At 46.1% G+C, this 27505-nt stretch overlaps 1 protein-coding gene across 1 annotated transcript in view; it reads left to right on the top strand.

Annotated features, from left to right (window-relative positions):
- Fig4 (FIG4 phosphoinositide 5-phosphatase) overlaps positions 1 to 27505 on the top strand; it is a 114309-nt gene that overhangs the window by 55782 nt on the left and 31022 nt on the right. The window contains exons 16-22 of the mRNA XM_021173871.2: positions 7950 to 8088; positions 14975 to 15033; positions 16344 to 16491; positions 18412 to 18495; positions 20109 to 20304; positions 21396 to 21478; positions 25993 to 26079. Of these exons, the coding sequence (XP_021029530.1) occupies positions 7950 to 8088; positions 14975 to 15033; positions 16344 to 16491; positions 18412 to 18495; positions 20109 to 20304; positions 21396 to 21478; positions 25993 to 26079 (796 nt within the window). The remainder of the gene's footprint in view (positions 1 to 7949; positions 8089 to 14974; positions 15034 to 16343; positions 16492 to 18411; positions 18496 to 20108; positions 20305 to 21395; positions 21479 to 25992; positions 26080 to 27505) is intronic.

Here is a 27505-nt window from a genome sequence, read left to right as displayed (position 1 = left end):
CCATGCTCACTCACAGGCAGTATTGAGCTGATTTCCCCAGTGCCAGGAGGAGCCCTTCGGGGACCCCTCATTTTCCCTTCTTGGCTTACTTCTGAAAGGGAACATGCAGGGGAATGCATGGAGAACACTTTGGCTTATCACAGATAGTGAGATGACCTCCCGAGGTCATCGGCATGACACAGAGTTTAATGAGTAAACCCTATTCTTTGGCTATAGCAGAAAAAAACAATTGCCAAAAAAAAAAAAAAAAAAATGTCCTCATAGCATCTGGAAAGCCACTGATGACTGATAAAGCCAAGTCTCTCCACCCCTTGTGCCACCACAGCAGTTAGACATGACAGGGGAAGCTCTAAGTTGTCTCTCAGTGCAGGTTGGAGGCAGCACACTGCAGACAGTGTGATAGTCTTATGACACTATTCCCTAGCACAGCCTTTCTCCAGATCCCCAGAATGACTGCTCCATGCCTTGTCCTCTCCTCTATGACCCTGAACCCCAGCCACTAACATGGGCTTCCCTTCCCTGCCAACTGCAGAAACCGTGCATATCTGCACAGAGCCTGCCTTATGATGATGTCTCTGCTCTCTGCTCTGTTCTGAGTTGCAACCTGCTCTTGCATTCCTATAGTATGCCCTTGTTGTTGCGCACAGTTTTTCTCTGTCTTCTGCGTCTCTTTCTGTTAACAAGAGCCCAGGAGTGTTTTCTATCCAACCTCCCGTCTCTCTCTAGCCCCATGTCTCACTCCTGCTACAGCCCCAGCTCTCTTCTGGCTTGAGCAGACTCTCTTGTACCTATGTCAGGATTGCCAGCAGTCTCCATGTTGCCATATTTCTTGGTTCCTTCTCTGTCTCTCTTACCCATTCAACTTTGGTCTGGGCCAATACTTCCTCTTTCCCCAGACTCTGGGTGGCTGCTCTATGTCTAAACCTTCATCCTCTCATCTCCTTCTGCACTTTTACCCTTGGGGCCTCCTCATATATTTGATGATCAGACACATCTGCATGCCTGCCTCACCCTCCTGTTGACTAACTTGTGTTCTCTACTGAGGAGAAAGCCGGAATGACAGTAAGGCCAGCCCGTCAGTTAGCCCGCTGTGATGTGCAGGCTTCCCGACTGTTTCCGGCTGGTGGCAGAATTCCATGCAATTGTGGGGCTGAGGCCCCATGTTCTCATGGGCAGCTGGCTCTGATTCCAGAGGTGACCTGTGACTTGCTCTGTTTTATAGCCCTCATTGGCACACTGAATCCATTTTGCCCTTCAGATTACTATATGACCCCCTCTGCCTTCCTCTTCTGCCTTTAAAGGATTCACATAACTACAGATAATTCAGAAAATTTCCCTGTTATTTTGAAGTTGTTATGAGTTATATATTCAGTTATATTTGCAAAATAACTTTTACGACGCAAAGTGAAATATCCCTAGGTCAGACGCTAGGGAACAAGGGTGTTGGGTCCAGATTAATCTCTTCCTGCCATATTTCTCTAATATATGAGTCTCAAAGTAACTGTGCTTGATGAGGTGCGCTATAGTCACAGCACTTGGGGTGCTAAGGCAGAATGATCTTGAGTTCAAGGCCAGGTTGGACTACACAGCAAGTTTAAAGCTAAGCTACACAGTGAGACCCTGACTCACAGAAACAAAAGCCAGAGACTTGGTTTATTGGTAGAACCCTTGCCCAGCATGTGTAAGGCCCTGGATTTGACTCCTAAACAACACACACACACATACCACACATATCTACCACATAACCCCCCCCCCCCACACCCCATACATACCTACCACACACATACAACATACCCATCACACACCCACCACACACACGCACACACACACACACGCACACACACACACACACACACACACACACACACACACAGCAGCCATACACATTCTGAGCCAAATTTGCCATTTCTAGAGGCTCTTAATTATCTTTAACCTGTTTCTCCACTCATTTTTTCCACCTCATATCTAAGAACCATCCTTAAATCCTTCAGGTTCCTTATCAGCCATCTTACCACAGTCTCCTGTGTTAGCAAATCGTGTTGACTCTATGTCCTAAATACAAATGGAAGCCTTCTGTTATTTCCTGCCCCCCCTCCCATCCCATCTTCTCCTCTGCCCCTTCCCTGCCTTTCATAGTGGGATCAAACTCAGGGCTTTTACATGACAAATAAGTATTTTGCTACTGAGATGTACCCTGAGCCCTCTCCACAGCAGACAGTTTGGGCAACAGCATCTCTCAGAAGCTGCGGTGGCTCTGACTCATCTTGGAGTCTACTATCGCTACCTGCTGCTTGCTCGTAGGCTGTCTGGTTTATTTATTTTTCCCAGGGGAACTGCTTATGCTGAGGATGGTTTCCTTTTGATTGATTCTTTCTGAATTTCCCATCATGCACCTTAACCCCATTCACCTTCCCATCCCTTCATATCTGCCCTCTGCCCTTGCAACCCCCCCAAAAAAAGAGAACAAAAAATAAATAAAATAAATAAAAACAAAACAAAAGAGAAAGAAAGAAAGATCTTGCCGTGGACAATATACAGTGTGTCATACAATATACCCTTTGCCCAAACATCTTTACTTTGAAAGGTTCATTGCCATGAGTCATTGGTCTGGTTCAGGCTTCTGGCTTCTGCTACACTATCGATACTGGGGCCTCAGTGGGACTCCTCTAGGATCTCCTGCTGCTGCAGCTTTGTTCTGCAGGACCTGCTCCTTCATGTGCTTTGGCTGTTCATAGGTTGGGTAAATGTTGGGGGAAGGCCAACTCAAAGCCTTGGATCTGGGCTTGGGTGGCAGCTGTCCTGCAGCTGAGCCCCGAGAGCCAGCACTCCTGTCTGCAGCAGCCAGCAAAATAGACCAGCTCTCTCCTGCTCATGTTATCAGGGCCAGCTCTCTGGCACTGTCCTGGACAGGGTTGGGGGTCAGTTCTCCTGAGTGCTGCAGCTAGTGAGGGGTGGGGCTGGCTTTCCCATGCTCACATGATCAGGGCCAGCTCTCCTACACTGCAGGTAAGGGTCGCAGACAGCTCTGCACTTAGACATCAACGTGGCACCCCAGGCCAGGGGTGTCCAAACGGCCTTTGGTGGACACATGGGCCATGAATATTAACACAGACCCCACTCCTGCATGGCCATGGACCCAGACAAGGGCCTCCGTGTTGGCACAGGCCGGGGCATCCCCGTGGCCTCAGGTGGCAGCGTAGACAGGCCTCCAGTTCTGCCTCACTTCATAGTGTACACAGTTCCTCTCCCCTTCCCTCCCATCTCTCCACCACACACTTAACTCAGCGTTGTTGTGCTCACTCACGCCACATGCGGGCACGTGTGCCTCTCAGGCAGTGTGACTTCTATGTTCTAATGTCAAGTCAGTACAGGAAAGCTGACCAAGGCAGCTACCCACACAAACCCAGATTCAGTGCTCTGAACTGGCCCACCCTAACATCCACCCTATCTATGCACTGCTGCAGCACATGAAGGGGTGGGTCCTGCACATCCAAAGCTGCAGGGTCTCCATGGCACCGGGTAACAGCAGGGTATCTAAGAGGAGTCCCAGTGAAGTTTGCTATTGATAGTGTAGCAGAAGCCAGCGGCCTTGAGGCAGACCAATGGCTCATGACAAAGAGCGTTGGCAGTAACGCTGTGTGGACAGAGGGTGCACTGTGTGACTGACACGCTGATGCATCACAGCTTCCATAGCAAGAGTTGTCTTGTTTGTTCATGTTCTTTTGTTGAGAGGTCACAAGGGCAGAGGGTAGGTAAAGGGTGTGGACGGAAGGATGAGTGGAACTGGGGTGCATGCTGTGGAATTCACACTCATTAAAATGCTTAAAAAATTAAAAAATAACTAAAAAATAAAGTTAAATCAGTCTTATCACTCTTCTCTTCAAAACAAACACAAACAAAGACACTTCCTGGGGTTTCCATTACTTTTAAAATCAAATGTCTTCCTATGACCTGGGAACACGGGCTGTGGCTCCATCTGCCTGTAATCCTTGGCTCTTTCTGCTGCTACCACCCTGCCCCTTCCCTGGGCTTCACCCTGTTGTGGTTTTGCTTAGCTTGGTTCCCTTCGGGTCTTTGCAGTTAGGTCTGTAGACCACAACCTGCTCCCTTCCCTAACCACTCCACCTTGTCCCCTGGCTCTTCCCATCACACAGACACAGACACACACACAGGCACACACACATACACACAGACACACACACACACACACAAACCAGCTTCTTAATAAATTATAAAACTCCAACAGCCAGGTTCTTGTTAACCTTGTATCTGCAATAAAGAACATGGAAGGTTCTAGAATGATTGATTTCTTTTCAATTAAACATATTATGAGTCAGTCTTAGAAAGTACAGAGTATCTCACAAATAAATCATAATCTGCACCCCCAGAGGCTGCCAGTTGCTCATGCTTAGGCAAACATGAATGTACTTCTGCTGTGCACATGACTTACAGTCTGCTCTTGCCCTTTGCGGCAATGTGAGTCAGCTTTGTGATGCTAACTGTTCTACAATGCGCTTCTTAGTAGCATGACGGTGCTGTTAGTTAGTTATCATGATTGTGTGTCCACGATGCTCCAGAGCAAATGTCTTTGAGCCCAGCCTTTTGCTCCCCGTGTACCTTTGCTTGTGTGAAGTTCAGAAGCGCATTTCTAGGTCAGCGGTAGAAATGCCTTTCAGGGTCTTACTGCAGTAGTCTCACCACTGACAAAATGCCCGACAGAAGCCTAAGGCATGAAAGATTTCCTTTAGTCCATCTCTCTGTAGGGTTTGTCCGTGTTTGTTTGGCGCTGTATGCTTCAGCAAAGTATCACTCTAGTCAAGGTGCACTTTCCCGTCTAAGCAGAGGAGGAGACAGGATGGGGACAGGCAGGACAGTTCCCAAGAACTTGTCCCTATTGACCTGCCCACTGCCTACTTTTTACCACCACAAGTGATGCCACAGCCTTTGGAAGATGAACTTAGGTGTGCTTCACTAATCTAGGAGCCTCTCAGTCCAGTCAGGTTGACAGTCAAGGCTATCCACAGGCACGATGTCTTCATTTCAGTTCATTGCTGTGAAGAGACTCCATGACCACAGCAACTCTCACAAAGAGAAACATTGAATTGGAGCTGGCTTACGGTTTCAGACGTTTAGTCCATTATCGATCGCCGTGGCAGGGAACATGGAGGAGGCATGCAGGCCGGCATGGTGCTGGAGAGTTCTACATCATGATGGGCGAACAGCAAAATGAGACTGTGTGCCACACTGAGTGTAGCTTGAGCATAAGAAACCTCAAAGCCCACCCCCATAGTGACATACTTCCTCCAACAAGGCCACACCTATTCCAAGAAGGCCACACCTCCCAATAGTGCCACATTCAAACATGGGAGTCTATGGGAGCCATTCCTGTTCAACCCACCACAGACGGATTTCCTCAGAAAGGGTTGATCAGCTAATGTTCCTTTCAGTACAGTCTGAGAACACTCAGCTTGGGAAGTCTTTACCACTTTGCTGGAAGTGGTTTAGTACAAATTTTGTGGATAAATAGCAAAGCTAGATTCTTATGTGTTCACTGGTTCTGCTGCTGTCTTTCAGGGTTGCTGTGTTTGCTCCCACTGCGTGTTGATCTGGGCCATTCTTAGATTCCAGTAGTATTTCTCTCATTAAGTGGTACAAGATGGATATCTAATTTCTTTCTTTTTTCTCCCTAACAGTTCAAAATACTATTTATTAAACTGATAAATAAGTGTTATTTGTATTACTGGTAAAAGGGGCTACTCATCACAAACTTAATACTAGAATAACAGATAATCTAGTTCCAAATTTTGGGGGGAGGGATTAATTTAAAATTATTATATCCAGTCCTGTGTCATTTAAATATAATTAGTAATAAAACTTGTTAGTTCTTAATGGCATTTGAATAGCTTCTAGGTGTTCTGCTTTTAAAGTGTAATTGAGTATAGAAGCAGGCACTCACTTGTCTTCATACTGGCCTCTTACAGAGGACCATAACCATAGGCTACCACCTTGCAGGAAAAGCTACTTCATTTTACAGTTTGAAGTGTCCAGGCAGACTGGGCAGAGCTGTGCAGGCCTTTGATCCCAGCACCTGGGGAGCTGGCAGGTCTCTGAATTCAAGGACAAAATAGTCTACATAGTGAGTTCCAGGATAGCCAGGGTAACATAGTGAGACCCCTGCCTCAAAAAACCAGAAAAAAAAAAAAAGTCGGGCTGAAGAGATGGCTCAGAGCACTGGCTGTTCTTCCGAGGTCCTGAGTCAATTCTCAGCAGCTCCATGGCAGTGTACAACTGTCTAAAGTGTGGTTTCATGAGACCGGATGCACTCTCCTGGTGTGTAGATGTGTGCAGACAAAACACTCATAACCATAAAATAAATAAACCATAAGGACAAAGTACAACAGCAACAACAAGTGCCCAGCCAGTGCTCAGTCTTGAAGGTGGTCTTGTAGCCCAAGCTCAGGTGACTGTGCCACCATAGAGACACTGCCTGTTGTGACAGCAGCAGCGGCAGCGGCAGCTTCAGGACCACACAGTGATCTGTGAAGGGTTACCCATGAGCGTGATGTGCCTCTGTCACCTCCTCTGTGTTGACTGTACTCACTAACGTTTTAAGGAAGATGTCATTTAAAAGGTGAGAGGGACTCATTGAAAACATGGCTGGAAACGGAAAGCTGGTTTAGGGGACATTAGCTATTCTGGGGTACTGTAGGAAATGAATTATCAAGTGCCATAAGTCTCTTCAAGAAGCACAGAGAATACAGTTCCTACAAGAACAGCGTGTTTACTTCAGTGCTGTGTGCTGAGGCAAAAATTGGGGTGGTGCTGCCTGTGTCATGTGACACTTGTTTTCCCTCAGCAAATCGATAGAAGGTCCCAAAGACACTCAGCATATAAGCACATCCCTTTTCTATATTACTCTTAGGCTGAAAGGCTGAGTGCTATTTTAATGGAGTGCTTCCTGCGAAAATATTAATCATAGGCATACATATTTGACATTTCACTTGCTTTTGGGAAAATAAGATATCTCAAAACTGATTTCAGGTGTGTATATTCACTGTAGCTGTTAGAGGACAATACACTTTATTTTCTTGGTCCTACAGCGGGCACTTCTGCTTCCTTCTTAGCCCTTCACTGTTTCAGAAAGAGGCTGTTAGGAATATCCGTGGACCACTTGACTGTCGAGGCCTCTAGGTCAAGAACGGCAAGAAAGAAATGAGGGGAAGGGATAAAGGGAGCGGGGAGGAGAAGGTGCGGACTAGAAAGGGCAGGCTGAAGAGCGTTTCAGCGTGCTTCTTTACTGCCAAGCATATTGAGGAAAAGGGCGGAGGACACGTGCCAGGCAGGTTTGTCACTTGATAGCACACTGTGGGAGGACAGTGTTGAGGTGGGTGAAGAGTGGCATGAGACTGCTGTTCATTATCACATAGGAGGCCAGTCTTGCAGCTGAGGGGCAGCAGTGCTTTAAACAGAATCCCTGCTGGAGGAAGGGCGTTTGGAGTGGCTGCTGAGCAGCTGACTTGGTCAAGGTCAGGCAGCAGGATTTCTGTAGGAATTGGGTCATTTTCCCCCCATGACCCAGCTTATCTTTAAAGTGTTTACTTGAGATAAGTTAATAAATCCTGAGGGTGAGTTTTTATTTTAAAAATAAAACCACTCTAAATATTGTGTGACTTGTAAGCTAACACTCAAGAAGCAGTCTCTGTCCCCTGCCCCGTGTGTTAGAGAAGCCTGAGGAGAGAGGGAAGCACCATTCAGAGGCAAGGCTTTCAGTCTCCTCAGATCGTGCATGACTGGGTGTGTGTCTGAGTGTGTGAAATTGGAAGTATAGATGTGTCTTCTTTCCAGCTCTGTTGCAGGAAGCACAGTGGGATCCATGTCATCTGAGCTGTCCTCCTGGGGAGGCTGTGTCAGTAATGGGTTTTCTGAAATCTATATTTTTTGCGTTTTAGATGCTGATAGACAAGATTCCATCAACCTGTTTTTGGGTGTTTTCCACCCCACAGAAGGGAAACCTCATCTCTGGGAACTCCCCACAGACTTTTACCTCCATCACAAAAACACCATGAGCCTTTTACCCCCCAGAAGGAGGTGAGTATCTGGTCCCCTTAGACTACCATGTAAACTCACAGTTGCCGCTGTATTGAATAACTGTTGTATGAGATGAGCGCATAGCGTAAAGCTATGAGTCTTAGCATGTGTGCTGTGGCTTTCGGCTTAGTGATTTCTGGCAAATCATGACTGGTAGCTTGTTGTTCTGCATGGTCCCTGAAATCCAGATAAGTCTCCAAGATGTATCTGGATGTGGGATGTGGTGCAGAGCCTCTAAAGCAAGCCAGCAACTTCCTTCTTGAATGTTCCTTACAAATGAGAAAGAAATCCAAGACTCAAGGAGCCCATCTCGGAGTGTGGGAGCTGAGCAGTGCTTACTTTGTTAATTAAAGCTGCAAAATGTTTTCCAACATAAATAGCTCTGGGTAATAGTCCAAACAGGAACCTAAAGCAGTGACTATGGGCAGATAAGCGCTCCTGCCAATCTGGCCGTCTGGAGGCATTCACCAGTGCAGGCCATTTGGCTATAGTTGAATCAGTGATGATACTCTCAGAAGAGCTGTGCATGGAAGTACTTGCCTATAATCTTAGCACTCAGATGACTAGGGTGGTGGGATTGCTGCAAGTTTAGGCCAGCTTGGCCTCCATAGTGGGTGTGTGTTCACCTTTAGCCCATAAGATTTTTCTGAAAAGAACAGTTTCCCCAGAGCAGCTTAAGATGGTGTCAGGTACTGTGAGCTTACACGTTGTGTGAATTTGAGCTGGAGTATCTATAGGTGCGTGGTGTTAGATGATTTCTGTGACCTCTCTGACCCTCATTTTCCTCATGTGCGAGATGTGAATGGCTGGGTGCACACCCCACAGATCGTCATGAGAGCTTAGCGACCAGGCTCCTTCGTGTTTTAAGTGAAGAGTTCTGTGCTGATATGATGAGTTGTGCCTCTTGAGCAACATATAAGAAGTTGGAACAGGGCTCATTTTCCCTGAAAGCACGTAATGACGTCAGATTTCCCATAGTGCCTTCTTCTTACAGCCTATGGTAGATACAGCAGAGTTGCTCATTGCGAGCACAGGCCACAGACAATCAAAACCACTAGTGTAGTCCGTGCTGCTGCAAGAATATTTAAAATGTTAGCAAAGCTCAGGCTTTGCACTTTTTTTTGGTTCATTGGCTCATATTAGAATAAATACCTTAATTCATGATTTTTCTCCATAAATGAAGCTCTGTGCATTTTAAAATTATGGTTATTGTTAATAAATGATTATTACCAACCTGATTGACAGAAATTTTGAGTTAATTGTGTTTAATGCAGTGTGTGTAACACTTGCGCTCAGTTTGGCTGGTAACTGACCAGAGGTCAGTGCAGTTGGTTTTCTGAGATGCTGTATTACCCAGCACTGAGACAATTAATGCCCGACATGGAAACAACCAACGCTCATTCTCTGCTGCAGGAGTGAGCTGCGTGTTCACCGGTGTGAAGCTGCTCGCTTGCTTCGGGTTACATAATTGAAGCAGGTGGTTTGGGGGGCCTATGTGTGGGAACAAAAGGAAGCCGGTGTTACAGCCCATATCCTCAGATAGGGAACTGAGGTACAGGGAGAATGTGTGGTGGCTGAGACTATTGAGCCCGAGTGTGTTACACACAGTAGTTTCTGACCCAGAAAACACTGTTTGATCGCAGTAGACAATAGGGCTCCAACAGTTACTCTACTGCACTTCTTTATACTCTGCAGCAGCAGACGGAGCCTGCTTGATTGAAATCACCACTTGACCCTGCTCAGAATCAGAGCTTGTTACTTTAAGATGCGGTTAGTGTTTGGGTTGGGATTTATTTATTTTTCTTTTTTTAGTGTCACCCAGCTGTATAGGTTATTTTGATGACTGTTAAATCGGGATAATTCCCAACATAAATGAACAGTTAAAGCAGAGGCAGTATCAGGCAAGAGTGTGGGGCTCAGCCTAGCTCACATGGTGCTGGGTTTGAATCTTGAGAACAGGCATGGATATGGCTACTTACCCCTGAGACCCTGCTTTTCCATCACTGGAAAGGAGATGGCACTAGATCCCGCACGGCTTTTACTTACTGAGTTAATTATTCTCTCATTCATTACATCCGACCACAGTCTCCCCTCCCTCCCGTCCTCCCAGTCTCTCCCATCTCCCCTCTCCTCCAGATCCTCTCCTCCTCATTTCCCTCCCAGAAAGGAAAGGGCAGGCCTCCCGGGGATATCCCACTGAACATGGCATAACAAGTTACAGTAAGACTAGGCCCCGACCTCATATTAAGGCCAGACAAGGCACCCCAGCAGGAGAAAAAGAGTCCCAGGAGCAGGCAAAAGAGTCCCAGACACCCGTACTCCCATGTTAGGCCTCCCACACGAAGACAAAGCTACACAGCTGTTACATGTATGTAGAGGGTCTAGTAGGTCAGACAATTCAGATGCTGATTGCTGCTTCGGTCTTTTGAGGTCCTCTGAACCTTGCTTAGTTAATTCTGTGGGTCATGTTCTTGTGGGGTTCTTGGCCCCTCTAGCTCCTACAGTCCTTCCTCCCAGGCAGTGTCAGGTGTGGACTCCCTCTCATGGCATGGGTCTCAAGTTGGACCAGTCATTGGCACACTTCTCTGCCACCCTTACCTCAGCACACCTTTCAGACAGGACAAATTGTAGGTTGAAGGTTTTGTGGCTGGGCTGGTGTCCCAGTCCCTCCACAGAAAGCCTTGCCTGGTTACAGGAGATGGCCATAGGGCCCTGATACATACACTTCCTGGTGGTTGACACCCAAAGTCACTGTTGACAGTCAGTCAGCTGTGCTGATTCTGCTTCCTGATCTGGAAAACTGTGCTGCCCTGGGCATCAGATGAGATCATTTAAAACCTTAGCACACAGTTGACTCCTGCTGGTGTTCGTATTGCTCTCGTTCACTAGGGAAATATTTCCTACTTTTAAGCATTTACTAAAAACCATACAGGATGCCCGTAAAATCTGGAAACTTGGGCACTGTTTTGTCATTTATATGATGCAGTAGCAGTGATCACTTGATTATGTATTCATCTGTTCTTATACTGTGTTTACCAATGACATCATGTTTTTATTGCTAACAGGGGGAGGGACATAGAACCCACTCTAGTAACTGCCTCTGTGACTCTGAACCCCGTATGTGTTTGAAGTGCTCAAACCATTCTCTGAACCTCCGCTCAAAGCCTGGTCAATATGTCTTATATGACCTCTGATGCCAGTGAAGTGTTTATATAGTCCCCAGCCTGTTTTTAGATATTACACATTAGTTACTTTGTTTATTTTTAGAGTTGGGAGATTTTCTGGTGCTGCTCACAGTCTGGTATGTGAGTTTCCTATCTATCCAGAGTCGCCATCTTTCCTATGTTTGTCAAGTCTAGGTTTGTGGTTAGAATATGCCTCCTGTAAGGAGCTGGTTGTTGACACTATCGTTTGTACAATTGTTTCTCACCTTGCACGGAGATCTGCTTCACTGAAATCTTATATGCTGACCCTCCTCAGCCCAGCATGCCCTGTGTGTTCCAGTTGACATTAAAGTGTATCCGAAGCTTGTGGCCATGTCTATGGTAGTGGTCACAGGTTGGCTTGATTTTTGCCAGTGATTGAGACCACTGGGATCACCGATCACTCGGTGTCTGTAGTCTCTGCTCACCATTGAGTGTAAGACTACTTACTTACTGTAGCCGTTCTCAGCACTGCTCCCTATCCGCCAGAAGCACTGCATCCTTGACTATATCACGCGGCCATATGCTCACCATTCTGGTCATGCAATAGTATACAGTCATTAAGTGCATCCTTTTTATTAGCTAAATACGCCTATCATATTAAGAAGTCTATAAAACACTTCTTCAGATTTAACCAGCTGGCCATCTTCATCTCATCTTGCATGAAGAGTGCCGAGTAAAAGTTGTGGTGTGCCATCTTACCACTCTATCCATCTAACACTGTGTGCTGCTTCTTGATTGGGGTTGGTTAGCACCTGTCAGTCTTAAGGATGCTATTACCCTGCCCGTGGTTCTCTGCCTTGTTCACAGACATTGGCTTCTTTGCTGATGTTCATATATCTTGTTTCTAGGATGTCTCAGGTAACTAGGAATGTTAGAGACCATCCATCTTAAATTTCCCTTTGATGGAAGTAACCCAGTGGAATTCAGCACTCTCAATACTAGGGACTGAAAAGAGTGACTTACGAGGTATTGTATACAATGGAAGAAGTTCTCCAACATTCAGTCTCCTGTTCTGTGATTCCTTGCCCCAAGGCAGTTTCATGCCCTGTGCAGACATCTTATCTGTGAGCAAATGCACCTGGTGGCAGATAGAGGTATAAGATTGTCCTTGTCCTTTGCTTGGCCCTCTCATCCTCTCTGTCTCGGTCCATCCTCTCCAGGACTTGTCTTTTGCATGTGCTTCTTTATTTCTGAGACACACCCAGGACTTAGGCTTTTCAGAAAATATTCTTAAAATCATTTTATATTACTCAAGGAAATGCACTCTAATAATATGGTTTTAAAACCTGTGGCCTGGTTTCAACTCACTGAGACAAAGGTATTTCTTAATTCTAGTTGTCCATCTGTCTTAGTTAGCTTTTCTGTCACTGTAAAGAGACACTATGATCAAGGCAACATATAAAATAAAATCAATTGTTTAATTGGGGGCTTGCTTACAATTTCAGAAGGTGAGTCTGTGACCATCATGGCAGGGAGCATGGTGGCAGGCAGGCAGGCAGGCAGAGTTGTAGCTCAGAGCTTACATCTGATTCACAGCAGGAGGCAGAGAGAGGGGGGGCAGGAAGGGGAAGGGAGAAAGGGAGGGAGTCAGAGAGAGAGAGGAAGATTGGGGAGACTGGGCCTGTCCTGGGCTTTTGAAACCTCAAAACTGTCCCACAGTGACATACCTCCACCTACAAGGCCACTTGTAATGATTCCTAAATCAGTCCACCAACTGGAAACCAAGCATTCAAACATATGAGCCTATGGGACCATTCCCATCCAGAGCACCACATCTGTATGGTGTGTTCTACATTAAGACTCAGTCCTTAGAAAATGCTTGCTTCTTTTTCCTAAGCATGCAAATTGTAAGCAACATAATTTAGTGAGTTCCTTCTAGATTGTCTGATATCTTCTCTACTTTCTTTCTTTGCCTGGGTTAGGTCATCAGGACATAGAAGATACACCTCCTCTGCCTTATGTGCATGTGGGCCCCATCAGACCCGCCCTTCTGACAGTTGGTCTGTGCCTTTCTCTGACCTAATTCTCTGTCCCCAAAAGTAAATGAAATTAGTATGAATGTAGCTTATTTGAACGTGAATTTATCTTTTTAGGTTTCCCACGATTGATTTCTATGGAAAATTTGATTCTTTAATGTTGCTGGGATGGGGGTCTCCTTGGCTGACTTACAGTTGTTGGGATCTGGGCATCAGGAATGAGTTTAACCACTTCTGATGAAGTAAGATTCAGGTCTCCCCCGCTCCAGGACATTGACTAGAGCTGGCCTACTGCTTACCTCTTCTTCTGCTGTACACGCTCCCTCTTACCTTGTGTGTTGCTGTTATTCTCAGCATGGCTCTTTAAATGCTTGGGGCAGTGTCTGATACAGTATAAGTGATCGATAAATGTTGAGCAATTGAATTAAGTCCCTACAAGCAGCAGGCTTATCTCTTCTCTGTTCTTTTCATGTCTCTGGGCCTTGCTGTTGAGAAAACAGCTTATGAACCGTTCTTCAGTGTCGCCTGGTGGTTTGTAAAAACAACAGGAATCCCGGGCCAGTCTTCTGACTCAGACTTGGTTTGTAGGAAGGCCAAGGAATAACTGGGCACAGAGGATTTGGACAAAAAATTCAATCAGCCTCCAGGAAGCCTTTTCCTCTGACAGCACACTCACACCCCAGTTTCCCGGGTTTCCTGCTCCTTTGCCCAATGGGTTCAGCTTGCTGCCTTCTCCGGGAGGTCCCTGTTGTCTCTAGGAGGTCCCTGCTGCCTCTGGGAGATCCCTGCCTGTAGCGATTGGATGCTCCTCCACTTTTTTCATAATTAGGAATACTCAAGATCATAATTTCGGCATTTTTATCTTTTAAAACCCATCATATTAATTTTTCTTTGTAGTATTTTGGGCCATAGGCTTTATTTTTAAACTATTGGAAATCTGACTTTCTTTTACATTTGTGTATATTAATTTACTTTCTAGCGCATAAAAATTTTGACAGAGCTCTTTCTTCTCCTAGAATCTCTATTTCATTAGAATCTGATAGACAATCAAACGCTGGGTCTCAGGACTTGTTCCAGTTCTCTCTGTATGTCAGAGATCAATCTCCCAGAGAAGGCCAGACAGTTGAAGTTCCCTACCCTGAATCTGGCCTCTGCACATAAGCGGCCCATGTTCTCAGCTAAAATGAACAGCACTCATGTTGTGTCCTAAGGGAACTTTTTTTAAAAGTTTTTTTTACTATCCATTTATTCCCTGATGGTTTCATTGAACTGCTTCATTAACTATGCACACACATCCCATAGCAGTAGAAAAGCAGCCTTAGTGCTCAATAACAAGACTTGGGTCATGGCCTCACTGTTTACCAGTTGACATTGTCTCTAGAGGAGCAACCTCGACTCTGCATAGTTTAGGAAAATCTGTTTTAGCCAAAACTAAATGAGAGCAGAGTGTCTTGGCATTTGTAAATCTCTGGTAGAGATGAAGCAGGGAAGGCATGAGATGCAGTTCAGTGTATGAAGACCTACTAAGTCAACAGCTCTCCAAATGTGCCATCACAGGAGGAGACCTCCTAAGTCAACAGCTCTCCAAATGTGCCATCACAGGAGGAAAAAGGACCTTTGAAGGAGAAGGCTGAGGGTTTTATTTGGTGGCTTGTAGAAAGCCAGCATTTATGTTTGGTCCCCTTGTCCCTTTGGCTTTTGCAGTTACACTTACTGGTGGACGCCAGAGGTGGTGAAGCATCTGCCGCTGCCTTACGATGAAGGTGAGTACCTGCCTCTCTTTCACATTTTCTGTCACGTATTTTGAAACGATGCCTAAGAAGGCTTGAAACTTTAAAGCATTTGGTGCGTTATATTATAAAAGAAGCTGACTTGTTATTGTATTGCTGTTTTGTTAGGGACCATATATCTCTTAGCATCTTCTAGGAGGAGATGACTGTACTTGCTTTCATCTGAGCAGGCCCTGTCCCCTGTGCTGCGGTTTGTACTTATTAGATAAGCTGTGCAAATGTTTGGTTGACATAATGATTCATTTTCAATTAGGACTCATTATATTAAATATTAAATTTTTTCTATGACGTTTTAGAGAGATGAAGAGGAAGTAAGGACACACTTATAAGCAGGACATATATTTTCATATCTGTATCCTAATCACATTGAAACTAAATGTTACTAATGTGTGAGAAAGGCAGGAGAAATTATATAAAGGAATACACTAAAATGTACTGTGCATTAGAACAGTGTTTCCAGGTTTAAGGAGATAGAGAGAGTGAGGTCCCCCTTCTGTGACTATCTTGGCAATTTACTAATTTGATCTTACGCAACCAATTTACCACCTGAAAAAGTGTAGCAGGTGATGAGTCTACTTAATCTATGCTTCTGAACTTTGGGAAGTTCAGAACAGGCTCCCAAGGTTATTAAATTATTAATTCATCTCCCAAGTATGTAACTTGAAACTCTGGACAGACTCACTAATAATAATATTGCTAAGGTGGGTTGGTTGTTTTAGAGAAAGGAAAGCACTTTATTTTATGTTTCTGTGGCCATGCACATGTATGGGGAGGTGTGTCATGGAAAGTGTGTGGAGATCACGGAATCTATCATGAGGGTTCCCAGATGGAGCGCACGTCGTTAGACTTGGCTGCAAAGCACCTTTACCTACGGAGCCACCAACCTGGCTCGGACAGGACTTTACCAATGACTGTTAATAGGATGTGAATGGCAGCAGCGAGTTAGTGAAGAGCTACTATTTGTTTGATAAGGTAGCCCGTATGAAAGAATTGAAGAGTAAAAATGGATTTAAGGGAACGAGTCATTAAATTTCTGAAGTAATTCTGCTCCTATCTTGGACTTCCCAGGACTCTCCTTAGAGCTGATACAGGCAGATCTGTGTTGGTTTTTGTGCAGGAGTCTCTTTCCTGAGTAAGTACCAGGAACCAGAGCTGAGGAAACTAGGTGAGAGCTGTGTCCAGCACAGGCTGTGACAAGGCCGTCTGTGAGCACTGATGGCATTGCACACGTGTGCTGAAGGTACTCCACTAGTGATTTAGTAACAGCAAGTTGTATTTCTCAGTTATCTGTGCTGCAAACTTAAAGAAGTTGATGGTGAAGAAATTTCACAGATGGGAAGAAGAGATTGATATTCACAATGAGTTCTTCCGGCCGTATGAATTGAGTAGTTTCGATGACACCTTTTGCTTGGCCATGACAAGTTCAGCACGGTATGTCGTGGGTACCTCAGAACTGTAAGAACTAGGAAACTCACATTTCTCTGGTTCATAGAGGTATGTCTGTTCTGTAAGCTGCTCAGACATGGGGCCTTGAGAATTCAAGATGTCTCCTGTGATGGGGAGCCCGTCACCTCAAATTCCTCATTACCAACTGGGTTAATTGTTCTTATTTGATAAGTTGAAATCTCTCCCCTGCTAGCTGTAATTTGTCATTTGTCATCAACTCAGTATTTTTCACTCCCCTCCTCTCCCCTCCTCCTCTCCTCTCCTCTCCCCTCCTCTCCCCTCCTTTCCCTTCCTCTTCTCTCCCTCTCCTCCCTTCCTCCCGGCACTGTGTTAATAGCTCAGGCAGTGTAACTCAAGCTTATCTAATGCCTGTTTTCTCCACAAGGCTCACCACAGGCTTATTATTAGAAACACTATATAGCCACAGCCTTGTGCTCAGGGACAGTTTTAAACAGAAAGATGACCAACAGAAAAGACACACAAATATGAAAACGTAGCCCTGAATAGACGTTCATTTACAGTGAGAGCAAAGCAAGACAGAGCCCACGTTCAGGCCTGCTGAACCTCTTCTGGAGCATGTGAACTGGGTGACTCAGGCTTGCGCTGCTCCTTACAGACACGTGCCTGAAACAGCAGCGGGGTGTGGGTTTGGGCTACCCATAGGTTTTAGTGAGTAAGCAAATTCACACTCATGGAATCTGTGGATACCTTCTCCTTCTTCTCCTTCTTCCCCTTCTCATCCTTCTCCTCCTCCTTCTCCTCCTCCTTCTCCTTCTCCTTCTCCTTCTTCTTCTCCTCCTTCTTCTTCTCCTTCTTCTCCTCCTTCTTCTCCTTCTTCTCCTTCTCCTTCTCCTCCTTCTCCTTCTTCATCTTCTCCTCCTTCTTCTTCTTCTTCATCTTCTCCTTCTTCATTTCCTCCCCTCCTGTTCCTCCTTTCTATTTATTTAGAAACAAAGAAAAATGCAATTGCATTGCCAAGACATTTCCAGACTATTCAATAGACATTTGGTGAGGTGGCACAAGTCTGTCAACTCAGCATTTGGGAGGCAGAGGCAAGGACATTTTGTGTTCATGGCCACTCTGGGATATGGAGTGAGCTCAAGCCCAGCTTTGTCTATGCAGTAAGACCTTGTCTTGGGAAAACAAAACAGAACAATAATAAGATAAAATTTGATAGACCTTTTAAAGTCAGACCCAAGATTATTTTTTTCCAGGGGCTTGGGGAGTAGCATCTGGGCACAGTGTGGGAGAAATACCAAAAGCCAGGGACCTTAGCAGAACTCACACAACTCCTGCCCTGTTGGCCCAGTTGTGATATGCCTGGCTTCTTCGGTGACAGGAAGATAGACCTTGATGCTGAGGAAGGGACTTGGGCTTAACTCAATGAGTGGCCATTAGGTCAGCTTCTATGTGAAGCATCCCCACAGCGGTATGTGAATGAACCCTGGTTGAATGAGGTAGATGCTGCCCTTTTAATGCATGCCCCTGTTCTTTGATCATTACATCTACATCCTTCAGTGGTCTGGCTTAAAGTTCTGGTGCACAGACCTGAGCAGCTCACTGTCTGGCCACTGGTCTGTGTACCTGAGAACTAACTGTGATATCTAGCCAGATGGTTTGCATCCTAGGCATGCCTGGGATCTCATCACTTTCCAGCAAACACGACTTTACATTCAGAATTTCTCAGCTCCTGCAGTTATGAGAGAAGTCACCATAGTCACATGGACATCACCCAGAGCTATTAGTTCATGAGCTTTTTGGGAGCCCCATCAGCTGAAGTGCTCATGAGTACTTGTGTTAGAATATGCATAGCCATGGAGGCAAGATTAGCAGAAAACAGTGAGCCAGGATCATCTACATAGACAGTGAGTTATACAATATTTTAACTTCTTCATCTTTTTCTAGTGATTTTATGCCTAAAACTGTTGGCATTGATCCAAGTCCATTTACCGTGCGAAAACCAGATGAAACTGGAAAATCTGTACTGGGGTAAGATTTGCATATAGAATGAAAATTTGGAGAGTCATGTAAAATAGTGCTTGCAGTAATATTTCCATCCAGAACTAATAATGTCAAGTTGCATCATTGAAGTCTATTTGTTGCATCTATATTGGTAGCTCATTTATAGCACTGGGACGACTGAAATGTTCACTGTTGAAAACAGAACTTACGGTAGTCTCAGCAACATGGTATATTCTATTCATTTCACTTGTGAACATAACATGTGGTATAAAGATGAGGAATAGATGTTTCTTTGTTTCTCAGCATAAAATAACTAAAATCTGTGCTTATTTTATTTATTGTATTGATTTTAGTTGAATGTAAAAGCAAGTGTACTATAACTGAGAACTTGATAGGTTTCTTTGCATGGCTATAACATTGTTTGCAGGAAGAACATTTCTATACCTAATAACATGAAGGGATTCCCCCCTACCATGTTTGCATCTTCCCACTGAGAGACTGGAGTAAAGTGTGTAGTGTTCTGATCAAAGACTCTCAATTGCCTATGACCTGCCTGTTACAGTGGTAACATTGCTCCTCAACTTGGAGCGGGAGTCATGGTGAGACTGTGGATACAGTATTCTACCTGTATTTAGGATTATAAATCCAGCTGGATTTTAGTTACATGTAATTTACACATGGGGTCATGTACAAATATTTTCCAGATGTTTCTGTGCCTTAAACCCATGACCTTTCAGGAGTTTCACATTAAGTCCTGAGCAGATGCTAAGAGTTTAAAAGAAAGAAAGTGTTGAGTTTAAACCCAAGGTGATCCTAGGAAAGATAAACATCTGGACAGCTGGGTGGGAGCTCAGCACAGAGATACTGTCAGATTAAGTTTTAGGTGGAGAAGGTCAGAATGGTGTTTTTATTTGTTTGTTTGTTTGTTTGTTTTTTACAATATCTAACTCTGATGAGATAAATTGCATTTTTTTCTTTCTCAAGATTTTCCATGTATTGCTGTGGTTTTAGTAACATATAGTGAACTATTTTAACAGTAGGGGGCAGGGCGAGGGGAGACAGCTCAGCCAGTAAAATCCCTGTTCTGCAAGGGAAGTCTCTGAGTTCTAGCCCCAGCTCCCACACCACAAACTGTAAGCTCTCAAGCATAGTCCTCTTTCTGAATTAGAAATGTAGACAGTCCCACTTCCAGTTCCCAGAAGACGCTACAAGAGCCAGTGGGGAGAAAGCTTCTGCCCCTCCCACACCATGTTTGGCTTTTTTTTTTCTTTAAAGATTTTATTTATTTCACGTCTGTGGATATACTGTCGCTGTCTTAAGACACACCATAAGACAGCATCAGATCCCATTACAGATGGTTGTGAGCCACCATGTGGTTGTTGGGATTTGAACTCAGGACCTCTGGAAGAACAGTCAGTGCTTTTAACTGCTGAGCCATCTCTCCATCCTGGCTTATTTTTTAATTACAGCTGTTTTGTTATGCGTAGATAAATACTGGCTTTCCACTTAAATGTGACTTGACACTAGCTTCTCGAATGACCTTGTGCTTCCTTGGACTTTGGCTTGGGCCGCAGCCATCCAAAGTGATGGCTAAAAGTTCAGCTTGAAGATGATTCACATTCATATCTGTCTCCTCAAAGGAACAAAAGCACTAGAGAGGAAGCTGTCCTGCAGCGGAAGACGGCAGCCAGCGCCCCGCCGCCCCCGAGCGAGGAGGCTGTGTCCAGCAGCTCTGAGGATGACTCTGGCACCGACCGGGAAGATGAAGGCTCCATCTCTCAGCGATCCACTCCTGTGAAGATGACTGACACCGGAGACAGTGCCAAAGTGACTGAGGTGCGGGGGCAGGGAAGCATGTGTGATCTAGCCTGAGGCTCTGGAAAATGATCTTTAAAATTCTGCTTTTGCTTAAAAGGCCGAGAGCAGGAAAATGTCATGTTACCCAACTCACTCTGCTTTAGTGCAGTGCCCCAGGTGAGGCATAGGATGGCTGCATTCTGAGTAGACCTCCTCTTTGTCGTGGTAAGTTTCTTAAGAAACTTTAAGATTTAAGAGAATCCCGTCCTTCCTTGAGCATCCCACCCACTCGGTGCCTGTTATCCCCCCACTGGACACTTGGCACGCAGGTTTGGACCTGGCTCCCCCACAGTCTTTGGATAGCCCTGGTGGAAATGAGTCCTGTCCAAATCAACGTGCTAATCTAGTAAGGAAAACAAGTGGACAGAAACAGTTGCTTTCTAGAAATAGCTAAAGGTCACAGTGCCTCAAGAAGTCATCCTGCTAATTGAGGAGTTAGTGGAGTGACATTGGCCAAATCTAGCCCACTTGATGTTTGTGAAAATCAAGTTATTTTGGAAACCAGCCCTGCCTACTCATGGTGCTCATGCTCTATGCCAGACTGAGTAGTAGCAGCAGAAGCTGTGTAACCCACCATGCTTAGACTATTTACTGTCTGGCCTTTGACAGAAAAAATAAAAAATAAAAAATAAATTGCCAACTCCTACATTATATACAGCAGCCATGTTTATTTAGCACATTTATAAAAAGCCTTAAACCAAGCCATTTTAGTAAGAAACAAGAATCATGGTTTTCTTGGGGTTTGTATTTTTTGGGGGTGTACTGTTTATTGTTTTGTTTGGAGGCAGGGCCTCACACTACATCATGCTGTGCTAGAACTTACTATGCAATTCAGATTTACTGCAATCCTCCTGCCTCAGCCTTTCAACTCCCAGGATTATAGGCATGAGCCACTGATCCTAACAAACTGAGTTTTTGAAAGCCATCAGCTGAAGCTTAATGAGCAAATATGAAAAAAAAGTACTATTGCTCCTATGGAAAAATTCTTAGACTCATTTTCTGTATGTCTGTGGATATTAACCTGGAGAATATATGATGATTCTAACCAGTTCTTGTTCTTAAAACTCTAGAATGTGGTCCAGCCCATGAAGGAGGTGTACGGAGTCAGCCTCTCCAGTAGCCTGTCAGAGGAGGATCACTCCATCTATGCCAGGTAAGAGACCGAAGCATAGGAAGGAAAAAATAAAGGGGAATCATGGGATTGTTGTGACATACACTGTCACCTTTCTGTCGCTGTGATAAATACTGAGCAAAACCGAGTGTAGGAGGAGGAGATGGTCACACACAGTCCATCCCTGGGGAAGACAGGGCAGGAACTCAGGCAGGACCCATGGAGGAGCACTTCTCAGTAGCTTGCTCAGCTCCTTTTCTTATGTAGCCCAGGCTCAGCTGCACAGAATGGCACCAATCACAGAAAGCTGGGCCATCCACTTCCGGTAGCACTTAAGACAGTGCCCCACAGACATGCCCTCTGACCAGACTGATGGAGGCAGTCCCCCACACTGATGGAGGCAGTCCTCAGACTGATGGAGGCAGTCCTCAGACTGATGGAGGCATTCCCCCAGACTGATGGAGGCATTCCCCCAGACTGATGGAGGCAGTCCCCAGACTGATGGAGGCAATCCCCAGACTGATAGAGGCAGTCCCCAGACTGATGGAGGCAGTCCCCAGACTGATGGAGGCAGTGCCCCCAGGCTGATGGAGGCAGTCCCCAAACTGATGGAGGCAGTCCCCAGACTGATGGAGGCAGTCCCCCAGACTGATGGAGGCAGTCTCCAGACTGATGGAGGCAGTCCCCAGACTGATGGAGGCAGTCCCCAGACTGATGGAGGCAGTCCCCCAGACTGATGGAGGCAGTCCCCAGACTGATGGAGGCAGTCCCCAGACTGATGGAGGCAGTCCCTTACCTGAAGCTCCTTCTTCTCAGATGACTCCAGCTTATGTCAACTGGAGTCGACATAACAGACATGACAGAAAACTGACCAGAAAGTCAAAACAGTGGTGCAGAAGGCAGCAGGCTCTGTGTGGAGCACCGAGGCCTTTAAATGTCGGAATCTGAAGCGCTGGTTTGTGCTGGGGAGAGGATCTAGTGCTTCAGACGCTGCCTCAGAGGGAGGGATCATGGGGCCCTTACATCTCAATGCTGCCCATGTCTGTGCTGTAGCTACAGAAGCACAGCTATGCTCCCCAGCTCTCAGGATCAACGTACCTTCTCAGAACTGAATCCTGAACCTTGCATTCACTTTCTCTCTGGGATGGTAAAGGGTGGCAGAGGCAGGGCCCAGGTTCAGGATGTGTGGATAAGCCAGACTGCACTGAAAGGAGGCATTTCCTGAAATGGTGCCAAATTAGGTGAGTAGTGGGAAGACTGAGACTTCTTAGAGCCTCTAAGGGATCGTCGTTTCCCCTGGAGACGTAAAGGACTTGGCAGGACCACCATAAGTACCCCGTGAGCCCAGTACAACCTTCAGACGACTGTGTATCCCATGGGGACACAGCCCTACTGTGTTCATTCACGTTTGACTTATAAGAGTGACTGCTCAGCTTCTTTTCAAGGAGGGCCTTTCCTGTCAGGATGCACTGACCCGAAGGATGCCAGTTTCCATCTCAAACGAAGATCTAATCCACGGTGCATGAGACATAAAATAGGTGGCATACCCTGACTATAAAATCAGCCTTCATAACTTGGCACATTATAAGCCTGCATCACTGTCTGACTGAGAGCCAAGTCAGACATTTAGAGTGGAACCACATGTGCTCACTCCTGGGCACGTGAGCACAGTTCCTCACTTGCCCGCTCTTTCGAGCTCTGTAACTGAGCTGTGATGCAGTGCACCTGTGAGCAGCCTGGTCTGGAAGGGCAGCTGATGGGGTCCGTAACTGAGTACTGTTGCCACTTGCAGAATATGAGTCTGCTTGGCAAGGACTGAAGGGGTGGGCTCACTTGAAACAAAAAGAAAAGTGTTGTTGTTGCTGTTGTTGTTGTACCTCGGACAAGGCTTCCACTGATGTCTGATGTTTTACTGGCTCAGACTATAAGGCTACTTCTTTTGTCTCCTTTCAGGAGTGAGATACAGGGCTTATCAGTCTCAGCATCCCTGGGAACACCCAGCCTAAGAAGGCTGGCAGCCAGTGCGCACAGAAGGGATGGCTGCAGGAGACATCCACCCTGGCATAAGTCTCATTCTTATGACCCTTGGTTCACATACGGCTTGTGGTGTTTTGTTCGCTCTCTAAACACCTCTGTAGTTGATTTAAAAAGAGATTACCGGGCCGGGCGTGGTGGCGCACGCCTTTAATCCCAGCACTTGGGAGGCAGAGGCAGGCGGATTTCTGAGTTCGAGGCCAGCCTGGTCTACAGAGTGAGTTCCAGGACAGCCAGGACTACACAGAGAAACCCTGTCTCGAAAAACCAAAAAAAAAAAAAAAAAAAAAAAAAAAAAAAGAGATTACCAGCCTCTGTCAAGTCTAAAGGTACAGAGCTGTTCAGTGACTACTGCAGAATACATATCCTACGCTTCCTGGGTGGGAATCTTGTGATTTAGACAACATATCTAAATGGTGGCTTCTTGGTTCTCTTGCTCCTCGCAGCTGTTGATGCTTACAGTGAGTGGGGGAAGGGTAGGGACACTGGCCATGCCTTCCCTCTGTGTGAGTGGCCCCTTCTGTCTGCTGGGCAGCTCTCTGCTGCTAGAACAATGATGCTTGAGATAATCAGCTTATAGGGAAGAAAGGTTTTTGTGACACACCAGTTTGGAGATTGCGGTCTGTGGTCAGTTGATTGTGTTGCCTTGGGGCGGGTGGCATGGCAGAACATCAGGGTGGAGGCAGATCCTGAAGCACATTGTTATCTCATGGCTGGGACACAAACATGTCAGAAAACCAGGGTTCCCCAGCTCCATCCGAGGCCATGCCCCCCAGTGACCCAAAACCTCTGACTGGGCCCCATGCCTTAAGGTTTCCAACACTTACTTTCCAGTGGCCCTGTTCTAAGACAAACTTTCATTCATGAACCCTTGATGGGAGGCATTCCATCTAAACTACAGAAGTTTGTATGGGGTAGCTAGGCCAGGGGTGACCCAGCCATGCTCAGGGACTGCCTGGCTTCACTCTTGTCCCAGCTAGGTGACTCCTTGGATCAAGAGAGCCAGGAAAGAGCCCATGTAGTTAAACTACAATGGAGCCTTCCCACCCCCAGGGGAGTGCACCAATAAACTGGTGCCCACTGGGGTTTGTACACATGGTGATGGCTTGTCCACCAAGCTGACTCGGGGCCACCAAACACTGGGAAGGAGAGGGCAAAGCTGACTTGGGGCTACAGAGCCCTGGGATGTTGGGGCACAGCTGACTCTGGGGTCCAGAGCCCTAGGAGGGAGCTCACCACTGGCCCTGCCCTGCAGCCTATCCTGCCTCTCTTTTCTCCCACTTTTCTTGCATGGAGCTGCAACCTTCAGGACTCCTCAGTTTCGTGGTTTGTTCTGACCTCGGAGCCCCGCTCTCCTTCATTTCACCTTTCCGATGACAGCGACTTTAGTTTGCTATCTTGACCACACCTGAAAGCTTTCTATTCCATGAAGCCTCATACAGAGGCCACGATGGCTTTGCTTTATTAATTAACTTTGACTTTTGTATCTGCTTCCCCTGCGTGTATGTGCACGTCTCCCTTCTTCCTTCCTGCCAGGAACAGAAGAGCAGGGAAGCCAGAGAGGGCATTGGGATCTCCTGGGACTGAAGTTATAGGGGGTTGTGAGCCGCCATGTGGGTGCTGGGAATGGACTCTGGGTCCTCTGGAACCCAGGCAGTGCTCTCACCGTGAGTCTTCTCCCCCTCACCCCCCAATGTTCTTTATTATGATAGTGATTGTACACTTCATCTGAGAAATTTTAAATGTGTCTACCTAGTGTTATATAATTTCTCCATCCCTAAACTGGACATAATTGGTTACTTGCCTTAGTTTAAAGCAAGCCCTAGAGAGTATAAGAATCTCTCAGTTGTTGCTCCTGAAGCACTTGACCTCAGAAAAGCTTATGAAAAATAAATGCCAAGGCTATCCATAGTCATCAAGGAAAATGTTTTCAGTGGGAGACAAACAGAAAGGAAATCAGCTTCCTGATGCTGCCTATCACCTCAGGAGAACAGACTGCATCTCTGAGGTAGAAATTGGGTGTGCATGGTATCAACCACCCTGCAGGCAGGAGTGTGGCTGTCCTCTTTGGCTCTGAGTCAATGCTTGGGTTAGTGCCATACCGTCCTCCCTGGAGAGGGGTGGTACGGCATCGGCTCATCAGCTGGCTTCCTCTATTTGATTGACAGCAGTTTTCCTAGGAGTAGCTGGAGTGCACTTGGAAGTGAGGCTGGGAATGAGAGGATAGAGGATTGGTAGGTCCTGAGGAAGCTGAGTCAACGCTGTGGCCTCTCAGCAGCTTCCCTGCCTCAGGGCCGGTCTCTGGCCTCATCCCTCTCCGTGTTACTCTGTCATTGCAAGCACCCGACCGACCCCATCCTTCCTATATTCTGTGTTGATAATGGAAATGCAGACGTGACTTCACTTGTATCACCATGGTTGTATCACCATGGTTGTGCAAGCACACCCTGGTTGGTGTGAGCCTCTGGACTCATCCCAGGTCCTTCTGTCTTTGGCTTATGCTTGTCCTTTGTAATCCATAGGTTTGTTCAGCTGGGGCAAAGTCAACATAAACAGGACCGAGGTTGCCAGCAGCTGTGTTCCCGTTGCTCAGATGGAGTTATAAAACTGTAAGTACGCGATAACACTTTGGAAGTTTTTTATTTCATTTATTTGTTTAGTGTGTGTGTGTGTGTGTGCATGCATATATGCACCACAACACACATGTGGAGGTCAGAGGACAATTTGAAGTGGTCAACTTTTTCCTTCTACTGTGTGGGTTCCAGGGAATGAACTCAGGTCATCAGGCTTGGTGGCAAGCCCCTTTACCCAAAGAACTGTCTTGCTGGCCTTATATTTAATCTTAAAAAAACAAAAAATCTCAGTGTGCATGCCAATTGAGGAGTGTCTGGTGACTTGTTAGGGGAAATATCCATTCTTGTCACCAACTTAGTATAATTTGACACACAGAAGCATTCTTCCTGCTACTTTCTTTACTGAAAACTGTCTTGGGAGAACAGGGGGGCAGGGGTGGAGAAGATCTGCACCCCTTGGCTTTCCTCCATGAACTCTGCCCTGACTTGGGCAGAGAGGAGATGTTGAAGCCATTCCAGTGCCAGAGAGACTTTAGGTGTATCAGAAGAGCCTCCAGGGCAGTGGCTCTCAACGTTCCTAATTGTCACTCCTGAATACAGTCCCACCATGTGTGGTCATAACCCCAATCACACAATTATTTTGTTACACCTTCATAACTATAATTTTGCTACTGTTACGAATCATATTGTAAATATCTGATATGGGGTCCCCATGAAAGGGCCATCTGACCCCCTGTGTTGCAAAGCACGGGTTGAAAACTGTGCTTCAGGGCGTGGGTGGGTCAGTCTCTTATTGTTCCATGACCCTATGAGCACTAATGCCTTGGTGGACATTAAACAGGAGTAAATTCTTAGCTAAACAGAGCTATGTTCAAATTACGCCACTTTCTGGGTTGTTACCTTGAACAAACAAGTCACACTTTGTGTGACTGTTACCACAGCATTTGCTGCAGATGAGGGTGGCGTGAAGGAAGCCAGTATACTTTTCACAGTGTCTGGAGCGAGTGTGTAGTAAGTCACCATCATGGTCGCCATCATCTTTCTATGCCTCACTATGTCTGAGTGTGAGGACAAAGCATGGAGGTGACAAGGAGAGTTTCAGACCACAGTCTGTTCCACTCCTTCTGCAGAGGGAGGCATAGTGGAGGTTCAGCTGGGTCTACGGCAGGTGTCTGGGCAGGGTCTGGCACTGCTGGCACTCGGTCAGTGCTGTCAGTGTGTGCTTAGTTGGTAGGTACTGGGTGCTGGGTTTCTGCCCCGAGTGTGGTTGTTAGGGAGGATGGAGGAGCATGAGGTTGTGCTGTCCCACCCCGGAGGTCCCTTTCTCCCCTCTCCCTGCCTGCCAGCATCCTTTCTGTCCTTACTCTTTACTCTGGAGGCAGGGAAGCACAACAACTCATTCATTTAGAAATTATTTTCTTCACTATAGCTTCTTAACACATGGAGTTGAAATTGACGAGAC

The sequence above is a fragment of the Mus caroli genome, chromosome 10, assembly GCF_900094665.2.
Source record: "Mus caroli chromosome 10, CAROLI_EIJ_v1.1, whole genome shotgun sequence".
Lineage (NCBI taxonomy): Eukaryota > Metazoa > Chordata > Mammalia > Rodentia > Muridae > Mus > Mus caroli.
Note: the sequence above shows the minus strand (reverse complement) of the source record. Positions and strands in the feature narration are given on the sequence as shown.